The sequence below is a fragment of the Mus pahari genome, unplaced genomic scaffold (genome assembly GCF_900095145.1).
Source record: "Mus pahari unplaced genomic scaffold, PAHARI_EIJ_v1.1 scaffold_12002_1, whole genome shotgun sequence".
Lineage (NCBI taxonomy): Eukaryota > Metazoa > Chordata > Mammalia > Rodentia > Muridae > Mus > Mus pahari.
Window position 1 is genome coordinate 2,821 of NW_018393407.1, and position 16,106 is coordinate 18,926.

General features: G+C 35.7%; 1 protein-coding gene across 1 annotated transcript; it reads left to right on the plus strand.

Annotated features, from left to right (window-relative positions):
- The first annotated feature begins 72 nt into the window (after positions 1-72).
- LOC110315519 (vomeronasal type-2 receptor 116-like) lies at positions 73-15,860 on the plus strand. Its single transcript, XM_021189558.1, is given in 5 exon segments — positions 73-887; positions 1,594-1,821; positions 2,226-2,349; positions 14,942-15,829; positions 15,832-15,860. Coding segments are annotated over 5 exon segments (2,013 nt in total). The 5' UTR covers positions 73-143.
- Positions 15,861-16,106: the final 246 nt, after the last annotated feature.

Sequence of the window (16,106 nt, forward strand, 5' to 3'; positions counted from 1 at the left end):
ACTTCTCTCATCTAAGATCTTAGACTGAACCCTACNTATTCCATCTTGTTAATAGTGAGGCTTATGGTCAATATCTTTCAGCTTTACTGTGGTTATTTCATCTTCTTCTAAATGACCAGGAACAGTTTCCTCATCTCTACCAGATGACTCCCAAGGACGCATCTCTACCACTAGGCATGGTGTCCCTAGCAGTTCACTTCAGATGGAACTGGGTAGGAGTCATTGTTACAAATGATGACCATGGAATTCAATTCCTTGCTGAATTGAGAACAGAAATGGAAAGAAACTCTGTCTGCTTAGCATTTATAACTATTGTCACATATGAAAGGATCTTATACCTTAAAATGATTCAAAAATATTATCACCAGATCATAATGTCATCAGCAAAAGTTGTGATCATCTATGGTGATAAAGAATCTCCTATACAATTTAACTTCATACTATGGAAATCTAAAAACATTCAGAGACTCTGGGTCAGTGTGTCACAATTTGATATGATCACAATNATGGGAGATTTCATGCTTAACTCTGTGCATGGGACTCTTATTTTTTCACATCAGCANTCTGAGATGTCTGGTTTTAAACAATTTATTCAGACAGTGCACACTTCTAACTATAGTAATGAAATTTCTTTGGCTAAACTATGGTGGACTTACTTTAATTGTTCTTTGCCACCACCTAATTGTCTAAGACTGAAGAATTGTCCAACCATAACCTTATTTAAATTTTTTTTTGTGCCACCTCTTGGAATGTCTATGAGTGAGTCATGTTTTAGCTTATACAATGCTGTGTATGCTGTGGCCCTCTCACTTCATGAAATGCTTCTGCAACAAGTAGACACATGGTCAGAGAATGATGGAAAGTTACTGGAATTTAACTCCTGGAAGGTAATAATTTTTACACTGAACAACATATATATCATAGAGATGGAATTTGTAAAGAGAATCATTAAGTGAAAATCCATGTAAATAAGTAACATTTATACTAAACACATGTCTTTATGTATTCTACCACTGCATAAGAGGCCTATCATTTTACTGTCATAATTTATGAGAAAGTCAGCATTGGCACCCAAGCCAGCATTTCATAATTTTAGTCACGATATTTGTCTGATATTTCAATCATACATGCATCTCATGATTTTATCATTTGAATTTTTTCCTCATGAAATTAGTAATTGAAATTAAGAAAATAACTTGTCTTATTTTACCAAAAATGTACTCATTAATGTAATGAATACAGCTGAAATAATTTCAAGTACTTTTGCCATATTTTGAAATAGTTTTACTTTCTCTATCATATGAGCAAATACACTGTTGTCAGAAAAAATGGATATATTATCACTACCTTCAACTCATAAAAATCATGTGGACACATATTATGCTCTCAAATTCAGTGACAAAACAGTATTTGTAAAGCATAGGGAAACCACTTTACATGTATATGGAATGTATTTTATTTTGTCAGTACTGAATACTTCTGATAACGGAGGACTTTAGGCGTGGATAATGAATGTGAGTGATATTCCAAACTTCATAATTACTGTACTAATATTTCTGCATAATTGAAATTAAAATGACAAATGTATTTTAGGTTTTCTCTTTTCTGAAGACCATAAAATTTGTAAATCCTGCAGGAGATCTGGTAAACATGAACCAGACTAGAAAACTGGATACAGAGTATGACATTTTCTATATCATTGATATTCTAAAACAATATGGACTTAAAATGAAAATGGGAAGATTTTCTGGACACTTTCCTAATGGACAGCAACTCTTTATGTCTGATGAAATGATCAACTGGGCTATAGATAACAAGGAGGTAATTTAGCTTTAATTTTTATTGCTTCACATGCAGCAAAACTACCTATAAACTTGCTTACTTTTGTTTTGTCATAGAATAAAATTTAACATTTCCTCATTTATTGAATTCTACAATCCTTGATTCTCATTCTCTTTCTCTCTCTCTCTCTCTCTCTCTCTCTCTCTGTCTCTCTCTCTGTCTCTCTCTCTCTCTCACAGTACCTCACAGATAGTTCACAATATAAAAAAATCACCATATGCTCCTAAAAGTTTTATCTATAAAATTAAAACAATATAATTATCATTTAAAATATGATACATTTGTGTTAAAGATATTTCAGTGGCTTTCCTTTGTGAATCGCTGCAGCTTTTTACCACATATGTCAAACTGTTTCTTTCTATAATGTATCTGATTTTTCTCAGACTCTAGCCTCCCTATGTACTGTGCCTTGTAGACCAGGACTCAGAAAATACTTTCAGGAAGGAAAGTCTGCCTGCTGTTTTGATTGTTACCCCTGCCCAGAAAATGAAATTTCCAACATGACAGGTAAAGATATATTTTCTCAGAGTAATGAAATTGCTTATATCTCCCACATGCACAGAGTTCTCAAAAGTCCTTTGTGGAAAGGGAATGATAAAAAAAAGTAAAAAAAAACAATGTCAGTAATACTGTGATTTGAAATTTTAACTCTCTCTATTGAACTATATTTTTGTCTCATAATTCTAGAACCAATGAAAACAATATTTCTTCAGAGGATTAAAGATTAATGTATTTTTATAGTTGTACAATTCAAATTTATTAAAGACATAGACACTATGCATTTTTGTTTTTCATAATCTAAGTTTTATAACAATCACTAGTTGTTACTTGATGTTATATCATGTTTTAAAAGTATGCATTTTTTGTTTTGTTTATTTGTTTGTTTGTTTGTTTTTCAAGATAGGGTTTCTCTGTATAGCCCTGGCTATCCTGGAACTCACTTTGTAGACCAGGCTGGCCTCGAACTCAGAAATCCTCCTGCCTCTGCCTCCCGAGTGCTGGGATTAAAGGTGTGCACCACCATGCCCAGCTAAAAGTATGCATTTTTGATCAACAGTATTATTAGAAGTTTGCATTTTCAATTTCCATCTGGTTCATAGATGTTTTTGGAGAGCAACAAATGAAACACTGAATAACAATTTTTATTCTGAGATTCATATATAGAATGCCTAGAGATATCCTAATTAAATAGGTACTGGTATATACATTAAGGTCAATAACAGTTTCGAAAGTAGTTTTTCAAAGTAGTAGTGCAGCAGGAACATGAAAAATAGAATAAATTGCCATTGCAAGGATTAGAAATAGCCAACAAATAACTGAAAGTTTAAGAACCATGTCAGTATGTAAGTTGTTACATATGGCTTGTGTGTGAGAATTACGAAGATGAAGTACATTTTTGAAAAATTACCCTAAAATATTAACCAAATTATATGATACAACTGAGACACTGCAATAAGAAATGAAACCAATTAATTAGAATAATATATAAATATAATAAAACTTTATAGATTCAAATTATACTGCAACATATGTATCAAAATCAAATAAACATTTAAATTTATTGACTTTTGCGTTGTTTGGATACAGGACACTAAAGTAAATTTTACCAAAAATGCCTTGCTACTATGTGTTTCTTTTTCATTGCAAATACTCTTCTCTCATACAATGCATCCAGACATGTTTCCAATCCCTCTACTTGTCTAGGCTTCCTCCCGTATCTCTCTCTCCAAGAACTATTCTCCCTATATTTTACGTCCAGAAAAGTGTGGACCTCCAAAAGAAGGTAGTCAAACAGAGGAAGATACAAAAAGACAAGCCAAAAGTTATCATATCATGAGTGAACAAGACAAGCCAATAGGAGGAAATGCGTTCCAAGGGCCCAAACAGATATACTAGCTCTCACTGTTAGGAGTCCCAGAGGAACTCAAGCTAAGTCCCATACCATACATGCAGAGTACCTTGTGAAGACCTACTCATGGTGCTTGCTAAATAGTTTAATTTTCCTGACTCTCATGTGAGAGTCCTGTCTAGTTGAAATGGTCGAATATGTTTTTCTGTGTGTGTGGTGTTCTACATTCCCTCTGTATTTTTCACTTTTTCCTATCCTATTCTTCTGAAGGGAGGAACATGATGAAGAAGTCTAATTTAGTCTCTCTCTGCATGCCTGGCTATTGGTCTGTATAACTGCACCAAACTCCTGCTTAGCAAACCTTCTCTGCTGATTTCAGGATAGGGAATTGATCTTACAACACACACACACACACACACACACACACACACACACACACACACACACACAATGGGTAGAGTAACATAATATCAATTAGGAATCATTCCTTACCTTTTTACAAGAAATATTAAGTAATATTTGGGATTTGCCAGTTCTCTGGATTATTCATTTTCCAGGTTATGACCAACCAAGTAATAATGGGCATCAATTCCTTCTTGTGGAGTGGGTGTCAACTTAAATCAATCTTTGTTTGGTAATTTCAAACAGTTATGAGCTACCATTGCCCCCAACACACTTTGCAACTTGGACAGATTTTGGTGAAGGGTTTAGTAGATTGTGTAATGTCTATGTTTATGTTTACACAGTCTGTAAAATAAGGCTTCTCACTCATACCACCTACACCTTTCCATTTTCGATGACCAGAGTCAAAGTTGTCATCAACAGTGGGGCCACACTATCAGGTTTCAGATGATTATCTTCTCAACAAGTATCAACACGGTTTGTTTACAGATTTTCTTGTCATCTGGTCAAACAAAAACTCAACCAATGTTACCCCAGCAAACCACATTCCAGGTTGCCAAAGATCACAAGTTTAGGCTCTATATTATCCATTAGTAGAAGTCTTCTCTAGGGCGATCCTCATAGATTTCAAAATATTTCTACTGTACTATATTTCCACATGGTCAATGAAATATCTTCAAATTCCAGTTGGTCAGTCCCCACTCTCCTTCTTTAAGCCCCAATAGCCCACTTGTTCTTCTGTTTTCTTTTGCCCTCAACAACAAAAAGGACCTATTCTATTTCTGCATCCCAGTAATACTCATGCTTCTCTGCCCCAGACCTCTTTATTATCTAGTTTCTCTGGGTCTGTGAATTGTTTGGATTTATCATTTACTTAACCGAGAATATCAACTTTTAGATGAATACTACTACATCTGTTTTCTAGGTATGGGTTATATTACTGAGGATGACTTTTTCTAGTTCCATCCATTTGTCAGGAAATTTCATGGTATCATTTTTTTTAAACAACTGAGTAATACTATATTATATAAATTATGCTATTTTCTTATGTGCTCTTCAATTGAAGTACATGTACTTCTTTGCAGTTTCTGACTATTTTGTCTATAGCCACAAAACCATAGTTGAGCAAGTGTCCTTGTGGTATGAGAGAGTACTAGGCAAATGTACAAGACTGTACATTGTGTTTGACAATAGCTTCTATTCCCAGTTTTCTGAGAGATTTCCATATTTATTTCAAATGCTTTATAAGTTTGTACTCTTATGAGCAATGGAGACATGTTCTCCGTGCCCCACATACTTGCTTACACACATGTGTTTTGAATTTAGACATTTTGACTGGTAAAGATGGACTCTCAAAATGTATTTGAATTTCATTTCCCTAATAGCTGAGGACAATGAAATTCTAATTAACTGTTTCACAGCCATGTGTAACTCCTCTCTTTTAAATTGGATTTTTCTTTTGTTATATAATTTCCTGAGTTCATTCTATATTTTGGATATTAAACACCCTTTGAATGCAAAGTGGTAGCTGTGTTGCCTAATATTTGGTACCCTTTGGTTTAAAAAAATATTCAGTTATATAATGCTCTATTATGAATTGCTGGCATTAGTAGCTGGCCTATTGGTGTTTTGTTTAGAAAGTCCTATCTTGTGCCAATACATACTTTTGATGATTCCCTTACACTCAGATACAATATGTCTAGTTTTATGCTGAGGTCTTTAATCCAAGTTACCTGGAGAATTGTGTATGAGATAAATACAGATCTATTCATATTTTTACATTCAGACATTTAGCTTAACCCACACTAATTCTTAAAGAAGTCTTTCCCCCTAGTGTGTATTTATGAATTCCTTATGCAGTATCAAGCATCCACATATATGTAATTGTACCCTTTATCTTCAGTGCCATTCCATTGATCAATGAGCCTAATTATATGCTAGTATCAAGCAATTTTTATTACTATAGTTCTATAGTACAATTTGAAATCAGAAATGGTGATTTATCCAGCAGATCTGTTATTGTTCAGGGTATCTTGGGTTTCTCATGGCATTAGGAAATGCTCTTTCAAGGTCTGTCAAATTTTTTGTTGTCATTTTGATAGGATTGGTTGGATCAATGTATTGAAGTTGAAAGAATGACTATTGAAGTTGAAGAATGACTATTTTACTATTATTCAACTGATCCAAGACATTGGGAGATCTTTCTATCTTGTCATACTGTTTATATTACTTCTTTCAAAGATTTGAGATTTAAGATTTTCATACAACTTTCATTAGTTTAGTCATAGTTTCCATAAGATATTTTACATTGAGATTATTATGAAGGGTGTTGTTTCTCTTAATTTCTTCTTCAATTTGTCATTTGTATAAATCAAACCTATTGATTGCGTGTGTGTGTGTGTGTGTGTGTGTGTGTGTGTGTGTGTGTGTGTTAATCTTGTATCCAGCCACTTTGCTGATAGAATATATCAGTTGCAGGAGTACTCTAGTGGAATATTTAGGGTTACTTGTATTTAAAATCATATCATCTGTAAATGATGGTTTGACTTTATTTTCACTCTATTGAATGGTCCCATTGCTCTAGTTAAAACATCAAGTACTGTAATGAATAGAAGAGAAATAGTGGAGCTGACTTGGTCCTGATTTTAATTAATTACATTATTGATTGATTGATTGATTTAATCTTAATGCTGTAACCCTCCTGTTACCCATGTCAGAGAATTCCTACACCTATCCCACCACTTCATCTTTGAGTGGTGGGGTCCTGGTGATTATCCTTCCATTTTGGCACAACTTCTGCAGACTAGACTCATCCTCTCCCACTGAGAACAGACAGGTATTCATGGACGTTGAGCTGCATGTCTGCTAGGTATTTTATGTGGGTCTTGGCCAACCTCTTGTATGCTCTTTAGTTGATGGCTGAGGGGAGCAATAGAGGAGTGTTCTTTTTACACATCCTTAGCAGAGTGTGCTGTCAAGTAAATTTTTTTTTTATCTTAGCCATTATGATGTATATAACATGCAATCTCAGGGTCATTTTTATTTTCATTTCCTTGATAACTAAGTATGTTGAACTTTTTTTTTTTTTTTTTTTTGCAATGCTTCCCTGCTGTGGACTGGCCTCAATCTGTGTGAGAATTCAGGGTCCCAGCCAGGTGGGCAGGAGTTGGCGAGAAATGACAAACAATTACGAACACAAGGAAGTGCTCTATCAGGATGTAATTTGTTGCAAAGTGAGCATCAGCCTTTTATATTACAGGAAACAAAGAAATTAAGTGATACTTTAAGGTCACTTAATGTACATTGAAGTTATCTGATGCAAAATTACTTTTACAACAAAACAGAGGAATGCGTACTTAAAAGCTAACAGGAATCAACTGGGATAAAATCAATGTTAACAATTAGTCCACCTTCCTGCTAGGCCATTGTAAATTCCTGTGTATGGGTGTTACTCAGTTATCTATAGTTCTAAGTATTTACTCTAGTTCCTTCTTAGACCACAATCTTCCTTCTTCCTAAATGGTAAATTCTTGCATATAGGAGTAGCTTGCCCTGAGCTTTCTAACTCTTATCCAGTAAAATACTGTAAGAAAGCATGCAAGACCCTCCACATTATCACAGGGACAAATCTGGAGCATTCTAGCTATGAGAATTCCAAATTTCCAGGAGACTAAGTTTCCGTGAACTTTTTGCCTCAGGACTGTGTCCAGGTTTTGGGGGCCTGTCATGCATGTTACTACTGGAGTGGATATAACATTCCCTACTATTGGAATTTCCTTTGTTGAGAATTCTCTGTTTAGCTCTGTACCCCATTTTCTAATTGGGTTATTTGGTTTGTTGATGTCTAACTTTGTGAGTGCTTTGTATATTGTAGATATTAACCATCTGTCATATGTAGGGTTAGGGAAGATATTTTTACAATCTGTAGGCTGTCCTATTGACAGTGTTTTCTGACTTACAAAAGTCTTTCACTTTCATGAGGTCCTGTTTACCAGTTGTTGAGGTTTGAACCTGTGCCATTGATGATCTTTTCAGAAAAAAATTTGTTTCCTGTTCCAATGAGTTCAAGGCTATTTCCCACTTTCTTTTCCTTAGAAAAAGAAAGTGTACAGTTGATCCATTTGGATTTGAGTTTGTTCAGGGTTACAAATATGGATCCAGCACAATTTGCTGAAGGTATTTTCATGTTCCCAGTGTGTAGTTTGGGATTATTTGTCAAATATCAAATATCCACACTATTTGGTTTTATATCTTGACTCAACCCTTTGAATAATTTGTCTTTTTCTATACCAATATCATGCATTTTTTAATCATGAGGGATGCTTTTTCTTCCAGAAGTTCTTTCATGTTCAGGACTTTTTTTGAACTATCTGTTTAGTTATTTTTCTTCTTCTTCTTCTTCTTCTTCTTCTTCTTCTTCTTCTTCTTCTTCTTCTTCTTCTTCTTCTTCTTCTTCTTCTTATTCTTTTTTCTTTTCTGTGTTAAGTTAAAAAATGTTTTTTAAGATATCCATAAATAATCGTGTTAGTATTTTCAAAGGAATTGCATAATCATATTGAATCTATATATTGCTTTTTTTCAACATGGCCTATTTTACTATTAATCCTACCAACCCATGAGCATGGGAGATCTTCCTATCTTCTCATATTTTCTTCAATTTCTTTCTTCAGAGACATTAATTTCTGTCATATAAGTATTTCTCTTGCTTTGTTGATGTTTTATTTTATATTTTGTGTAGATATCATAAATTGTTGCCATAATTTCTTTCTCAGCCAATTTATGGTTTATATAAAATGGTACTACTATCTTTTTTTAAATGTAATTTTGTATCCAGCCACTTTGCTGAAGATGTTTTAGAGCTACAACACTTCTCCAGTTGAATTTTTGGAGTCACTTATGTATACTATCATATCAGTTGTGAATAGATGTATTTTGACTTCCAATTTGTATCATCTTCATCTCCTCTAGTTGTAATATTGCTCAAGCTAGGAATTCCAGTACTAAGTTGATGAGATAAGGCAAGCTTCAGAAGACTTGTCTTATCACTGATTTTAGTGGAATTGCTTTAAATATCTATCTAATTAATGGGGTGACATCTTTGGCTTGGTGTATTTTGATTTTACTTTGTTTGTGTGTACACCTTGTTCTTCATCTCTCCAAGACTTTTATCATGAAGGATTGTTGGATTTGCCCCACTAATTCAGTATCTAGAAAGTTAATCCTGTAAATCCTTTTTCACTTTTTTAATATGGTGGATAATGTTGATAGATTTTTAAAATATGAACCATGCTTGCATCTCCTATGTTATCATGGTGGATGATGGCTTTAATGTGTTATTTTGATTCTCTCTCTTTTATTTAATTGGATATTTTCTTTATTTACTTTTCAAATGATGTCCCCTTTCTGGGTTTCCCCTCTGAAAAACACCCTCCCCCTATCACCTCCCCCCTCCCTCTGCTCACCAACCCACCCACTCCCACTTCCTGGCCCTGGCATTCCCACACACAGGGTCATAGAGCCTCTATAGGACAAAGGGCCTCTCCTCCCATTGATGTCCAAATAGGCCATCCTCTGCTGTATATGAAGCTGGAGACATAAGTTCTACCATGTGTGTTCTTTGGTTGGTGGTTCAGTTCCTGGCAGGTCTGGGGGTACTGGCTAGTTCATATTGTTGTTCCTATGGGGCTGTAAACCCCTTCATCTCCTTGAGTCCTTTCTCTAGCTCCTTCACTGGGGATCCTATGTTCAGTCTAATGGATGGCTATGAGCATCCACCTCAGTATTTGTGAGGCACTGGCAGAGCCTCTCAGGAGAGAGCTATATCTGGCTTCTGTCACCAAACACTTGTTGGCATCCACAACAGTGTCTGGGTTTGGTGGTTGGTTGTAAATGGGATGGTCCCCCAGTTGATTCAGTCTCTAGATGGTTATTTATTCAGTCTCTACTCCACATTTTGTCTCTATAACTCCTTCCACTGTGTTTTGTCCACACTTTTAAGATGGGTAGATGTATCCACACTATGGTCTTCCTTCTTCTTCAGTTTTATATAGTTTGTGAATTGTATCTTGGATATTCTGAGCTTCTGGGCTAATATTCTCTATCAGTGAGTGCATAGCATGTGTGTTCTGTGATTGGGTTAACTCACTCAGGATGATATAATCCAGATCCATCCATTTGCCTACAAATTTCATAAATTCATTGTTTTTAATAGCTGAGTTTTAAATTGTGTAAATGTGCCATATTTTCTGTATCCATTCTTCTGTTGAGAGGCATCTGGGTCCTTTCCAGCTTATGGCTGATATAAATATGGTTGCTATGAACATAGTGGAGCATGTGCCCTTATTGCATTTTGGAGTATATTCTGGGTATATGCCCAGGAGTGGTATTGCTGGGTCCTCAGACAGTACTACTATGTCCAATTTTCTGAGGAACCACCAAACTGATTTCTATAGTGGTTGTACCAGCTTGCAGTCCCACCAGCAATAGGGGAGTGTTCCTCTTTTTCCATATCCTTGCCAGCATCTGTTTTCACCTCAGTTTTTGATCTTAGCCATTTTGACTGGTATGAGGTGGGATCTCAGGGTTGCTTTGATTTGCATTTCCCTGATGACTAAGGATGTTGAATACTTTTTTAGGTGCTTCTCAGCCATTCAATATTCCTCACTTGAGAATCCTTTGTTTAGCTCTGTACCCCATTTTTAATAGGGATATTTGGTTCTCTGGAGTCAAACTTCTTGAGTTCTTTGTATATATTGAATATTAACCCTCAATATTTTCCCAATCTTTCCTCTTAGGAATGCTTTCATTGTTTCTCATAAGGTTGGGTATGTTGTGGCTTCATTTTCATTAAACTCTAAAAAGTCTTTAATTTCTTTCTTTATTTCTTCTTTGACTCAGTTATCATTGAGTAGAGTGGGTTTTCTTTTATGTTGTTATTGAAGATCAGTCTTAGTCCATGGTGATCTGATAGGATGCATGGGATAATTTCAATATTTTTATATCTGTTGAGGCCTGTTTTGTGACTGATTATATGGTCAATTTTGGTGAAGGTAGTATGAGGTAGTAAGCAAAAGGTATATCCTTCATTTAGGGTAAAATGTTCTATAGATATCTGTTAAATCAATTTATTTCATAACTTCTGTTAGTTTTACTGTGACCTTGTTTGGTTTTTGTTTCCATGATCTGTCCATTGATGAAGGTGAGGTGTTGTAGTCTCCCAGTATTATTGTGTGTGGTGAAATGTGTGCTTTCAACTTTAGTAAATTTTTCTTTCATGAATATTGATGCCCTTGCTTTTGGAGTATAGATGTTCAGAATTGAGGGTTCATATCGGTAGATTTACCTTTAATGTGTATGAAGTGTCCCTCCTTATCTTTTCTGATAGCTTTAGGTTGAAATTCGGTTTTATTTGATATTAGAATGGCTATTCTACCGTGTTTCTTGGGACCATTTGCTTGGAAAAGTGCTTTTCAGTCATTTACTCTGAGGTAGTGCCTGTCTTTGTCCCTGATGTGGGTTTCCTGTGAGCAAAAAATTGTTTGGTCCTGTTAATGTAACCAGTCTGTTAGTCTAGGTGTTTTTATTGGAAAATTGAGTGCATTGATATTAAGAGATATTAAGGAAAAGTCATTGTTGCTTCCTGTTATTTTTGTTGTTAGTTTTGGAATTCTATTCATGTGACTATCTTCTTTTAGGTTTGTTGAAAGATTAATTTCTTGCTTTTTCTATGGCAAAGTTTCCCTCCTTGTGTTGGAGTTTTCCCTTTATTACCTTTGAAGGGCTGGGTTTGTGGAAAGATATTGTGTAAATTTGATTTTGTCATGGAATACTTTGGTTTCTCCATCTATGGTAATTGAGAGTTGTGCTGGTTATAGTAGCCTGCACTGGCATTTCTATTCTCTTAGGGTCTATACGGCATCTGCCCAGGATCTTCTAGCTTTCATAGTCTCTGGAGCAATGTTTGGTGTAATTTTAATAGGTCTGCCTTTATATGTTACTTGACCTTTTTCCCTTACTGCATTTAATATTCTGTCTTTGTTTTGTTCATTTGGCATTTTGATTATTATGTCATAGTAGGAATTTCTTTTCTGGTCCAAACTATTTGGAGTTCTGTAGGCTTCTTGTATGTTCATGGACATCTCTTTTTTTTACCTTAGGGAAGTTTTCTTCTATAAATTTGTTAAAGATATTTACTGTCCCTTTAAGTTGTAAATCTTCCCTCTCTTTTGTACCTATTATACTTAGGTTTGGTCTTCTTCTTATTGTGTCCTGGATTTTCTGGATGTTTTGGGTTGGCAGCATTTTGCATTTTGCATTTATTTTATTGTTATGTCAATGTTTTCTATGGTATCGTCTGCACCTGCGATTCTTTTTTGTGTGTCTTGTAATCTGTTTGTCATACTTGCATCTATGGCTCCTGACTTCTTTCCTAGGTTTTCTATCTCCAGAGTGGTCTCCCTTTGTGATTTCATTTTTGTTTCTACTTCTCTTTTTAGATCCTGGATGGTTTTGTTCAATTCCTTCAAATGTTTGGTTGTGTTTTCCTGTAATTCTTTAAGGGACCTTTTTTTATTTCCTCTTTAAGCACTTCTATCTGTTTACCTGTGTTCTCCTGTAAATCTTTTAGGGATTTTTCTTTTTCCTCTTTAAGGCTCCCTACCTCTCTACCTGTGTTCTCCTGTATTTCCTTAAGGGCATTATTCAAGCCCTTCTTAAAATCCTCCATCAGCATCATGAGATATGATTTTTGAATCTTGCTTTGCCAGTGTTTTGGGGCATCTATGACTTCCTGTGGTGGGAGTACTGGATTCTGATGATGCCAATATTCTTGGTTTCTGTTGGTAAGATTCTTGTGTTTGTCGTCTGCCATCTGGTAATCTCTGGTGTTAGATGCTCTTGCTTTCTCTGGATGGAGCTTGTTCCTCCTGTGGATCTGTAAACCTGTGCCAGTACTCCTGGGTGACCAGCTCTATCATGGCATGAGGAGTGCACAGAGTACTGCAGAATATCCCCACCTCCTGGGTGCAGATGGAGGCAGGAAGGTCCCTGTCCCAGTGCTTTGCCACTCCTTCTGCCTCTGTGCTGCTGGCTGGTCCTACCTTTGACAGTCAGGAGAGAAACTATGAAGCAGTTAAGTATCCACACTTTTGTCTTCCATTTTCTTGAACTTCACATGGTCTGTGAATTCTACCTTGATTAATCCAAGCTTTTAGGCTAATATCCACTTATCATTGAGTACCTACCATGTGCTTTCTTTTGTGACTGGATTACCTCACTCAGTGTGATATTTTCCAGTTCATCCAGTTGCCCATGAATTTCATGAAGTCATTTTTTTAGTAGCTGAGTAATACTCCATTGCATAGTGTAGCACATTTTCTGTATCCATTACTCTGCTGATGCAACATCTATTGAGTATATGTCCAGGAGTATAGCCGGGTCCTCAGGTATGTAAGTACTATGTGCAATTTTCTGAGGAACTGCCAGACTGATTTCCAGAGTGGTTGTACCAGCTTGCAATCTCACCAGCAATGGAGGAGTGTTCCTCTTTCTCCACATCCTTGCCAGCATCTGCTGACACTTCAGTTTTTGATCTTAGTCATTCAGAATGGTATGAGGTAGAATCCCAGGGCCATTTTGATTTTCATTCCTCTCATGACTAAAGACTTTCAACATTTCTTTAAGTGCTTCTAGGCCATTCAAGATTCTTCTGTTGTGAAATCTTTTTTCAGCCCTGTATGTACCTCATTTTAAAAATTGTGTTAGTTGGCTCTTTGGCAGCTAGCTTACTGAGTTATTCACATATTTTGGAAATTAGCCCTCTGTCAGAAGTAGGGTCAGTAAAGATTTTTTTCCAATCAGTAGGTTATCATTTTTTCCTGTTGTTGTGTCTTTTTCCTTACAGAAGCTTTTCAGTTTCATGAGGTCACAATCATCAATTCATGATCTTAGAGTTTAAGCCATTGGTGTTCTGTTCAGGAACTTTCCCCCTCTGCCAAAAAGTTTAAGGCTATTTCCCAATTTCCCTTCTATTGAATTCAGTGTGTCTGGTGTTAGGTTGAGGTACTTAATAAACTTGGACTTGAGCTTTGTGCAAGGTTATAAATTTAGTCTATTTTACTTATCCTATATAGAGACCACAAGTTAAACCAGCTCCACTTATTGAAGATGTTTCCTTTTTTCACTGTATTTTTTGGCATCTTTGTCAAGCATCAATTATTAATAGGTGTATGGGTTTATGACGTATCCATTGGAACAGACTCCAAAACTCTAAATTTATATTGATTATAATTTGCTCTCACAACATCTCTTTCAAATGTAAGTTTCTACGATGAATTTTAAAATCTATAAATATCTGAACATATAAGAACAAATGTTCAGAAAAGAGTTTTGGATTATAATGGTTTAGTAAAATGTTGGCTGTAAATTCTTTCCCAAGACATGGAGTGGTAGAATTTCTATTTCCAAATATCTTCCTGAAACCACATGGAGGACAATACTTTTTGCGGACACATGTACCTCTAATGTCTTCTTTTGAATAATTCACACAATTATAAGTGAAAATTTTGTTATTATATTGTGACCAATATAAGACATATAATTGTGGACAAATAATACTATGCAACAGTACAGTTTGGGTTGGAAAAAATATAATAAATATCTTGAGTATATGAAATAACTATGAACAAAATATTTAATAAAGAAGAGAAGCACTGGAAATTAGGATAACATCTTAAAGCTCTCATATTAAAGTTTGCATCTAATACTTGATGTAAGCCTAATTAAGTTTAGGTTATCTTGTGATTATTCTAAAAAAAATTAAACATGATAATACTTGCATTCTTATACTAGCTATGGATCAATGTGTGAAGTGTCCAGAGGATGAGTATGCCAACACAAATCAAACTAACTGCTTCAAAAAAGTTGTGTCCTTTCTTGCTTATGAAGATCCTTTGGGAATGGCTCTGGCTGGCTTGGCTGTATTCTTTTCTTCTCTTACAGCTTTTGTACTCTGTGTCTTCTTGAAACACAGAGACAATCCCATAGTCAAGGCCAATAATGCAACTCTCAGCTATGTCCTACTCACCTCCCTCATATTTTGCTTTATCTGTTCCTTGCTCTACATTGGTTATCCCACTATGGTTAGCTGCATCCTGCAACAGACCACATTTGCNATTGTGTTCACTGTGGCTGCCTCTAGTGTNTTAGCCAAGACAATTACTGTAGTCCTAGCATTTAAGATCACTGTTCCAGGAAGAAGACTGAGGTNGCTGCTGCTTTCAGGGGCACCTAATTACATCATTGTCATATGCACTGTGATCCAAATGATTCTCTGTGGAATCTGGCTGGGAATTTCTCCTCCATTTGTTGATGCTGATCTACACATGGTACATGGACACATCATCATTGTTTGTAACAAAGGTTCAGTGATTGCCTTCTACTGTGTCCTGGGATATATGGGCTCTCTTGCTCTAGGGAGTTTCACTGTAGCTTTCCTGGCCAGGAATCTGCCTGACACATTCAATGAAGCCAAGCTCCTGACNTTCAGCATGCTGGTGTTCTGCAGTGTCTGGATCACCTTCCTCCCTGTCTACCACAGCACTAAGGGCAAGGCTATGGTTGCTGTGGAGGTCTTCTGTATCTTAGCCTCCAGTGCAGGGATGCTTCTTTGCATATTTGTGCCAAAGTGCTACATTATTTTGTTGAGACCACAAATAAATTCTTTTAATCAGTTTAGAAAAAACATGCTAAAGCTATAAATATTAACTAAATGTAACTGTTTATTTAGTACACCAAACATACCCACATGAACACCACACTGCTATGTATTATATCCTTATGTGAATTTATCCCATTAAAAATGTAGAAAACAGGCTATAGATCAATAAAGATCTAACATATGACTTGGATGTCAGTCTATTGAATCATACCATGTAATCAGGCTTTTATCATTGAATAGTTTGATGTCTGAAGATTTTTACTTGTGTGTTCAAAATATTTCATTTGATACCATTGT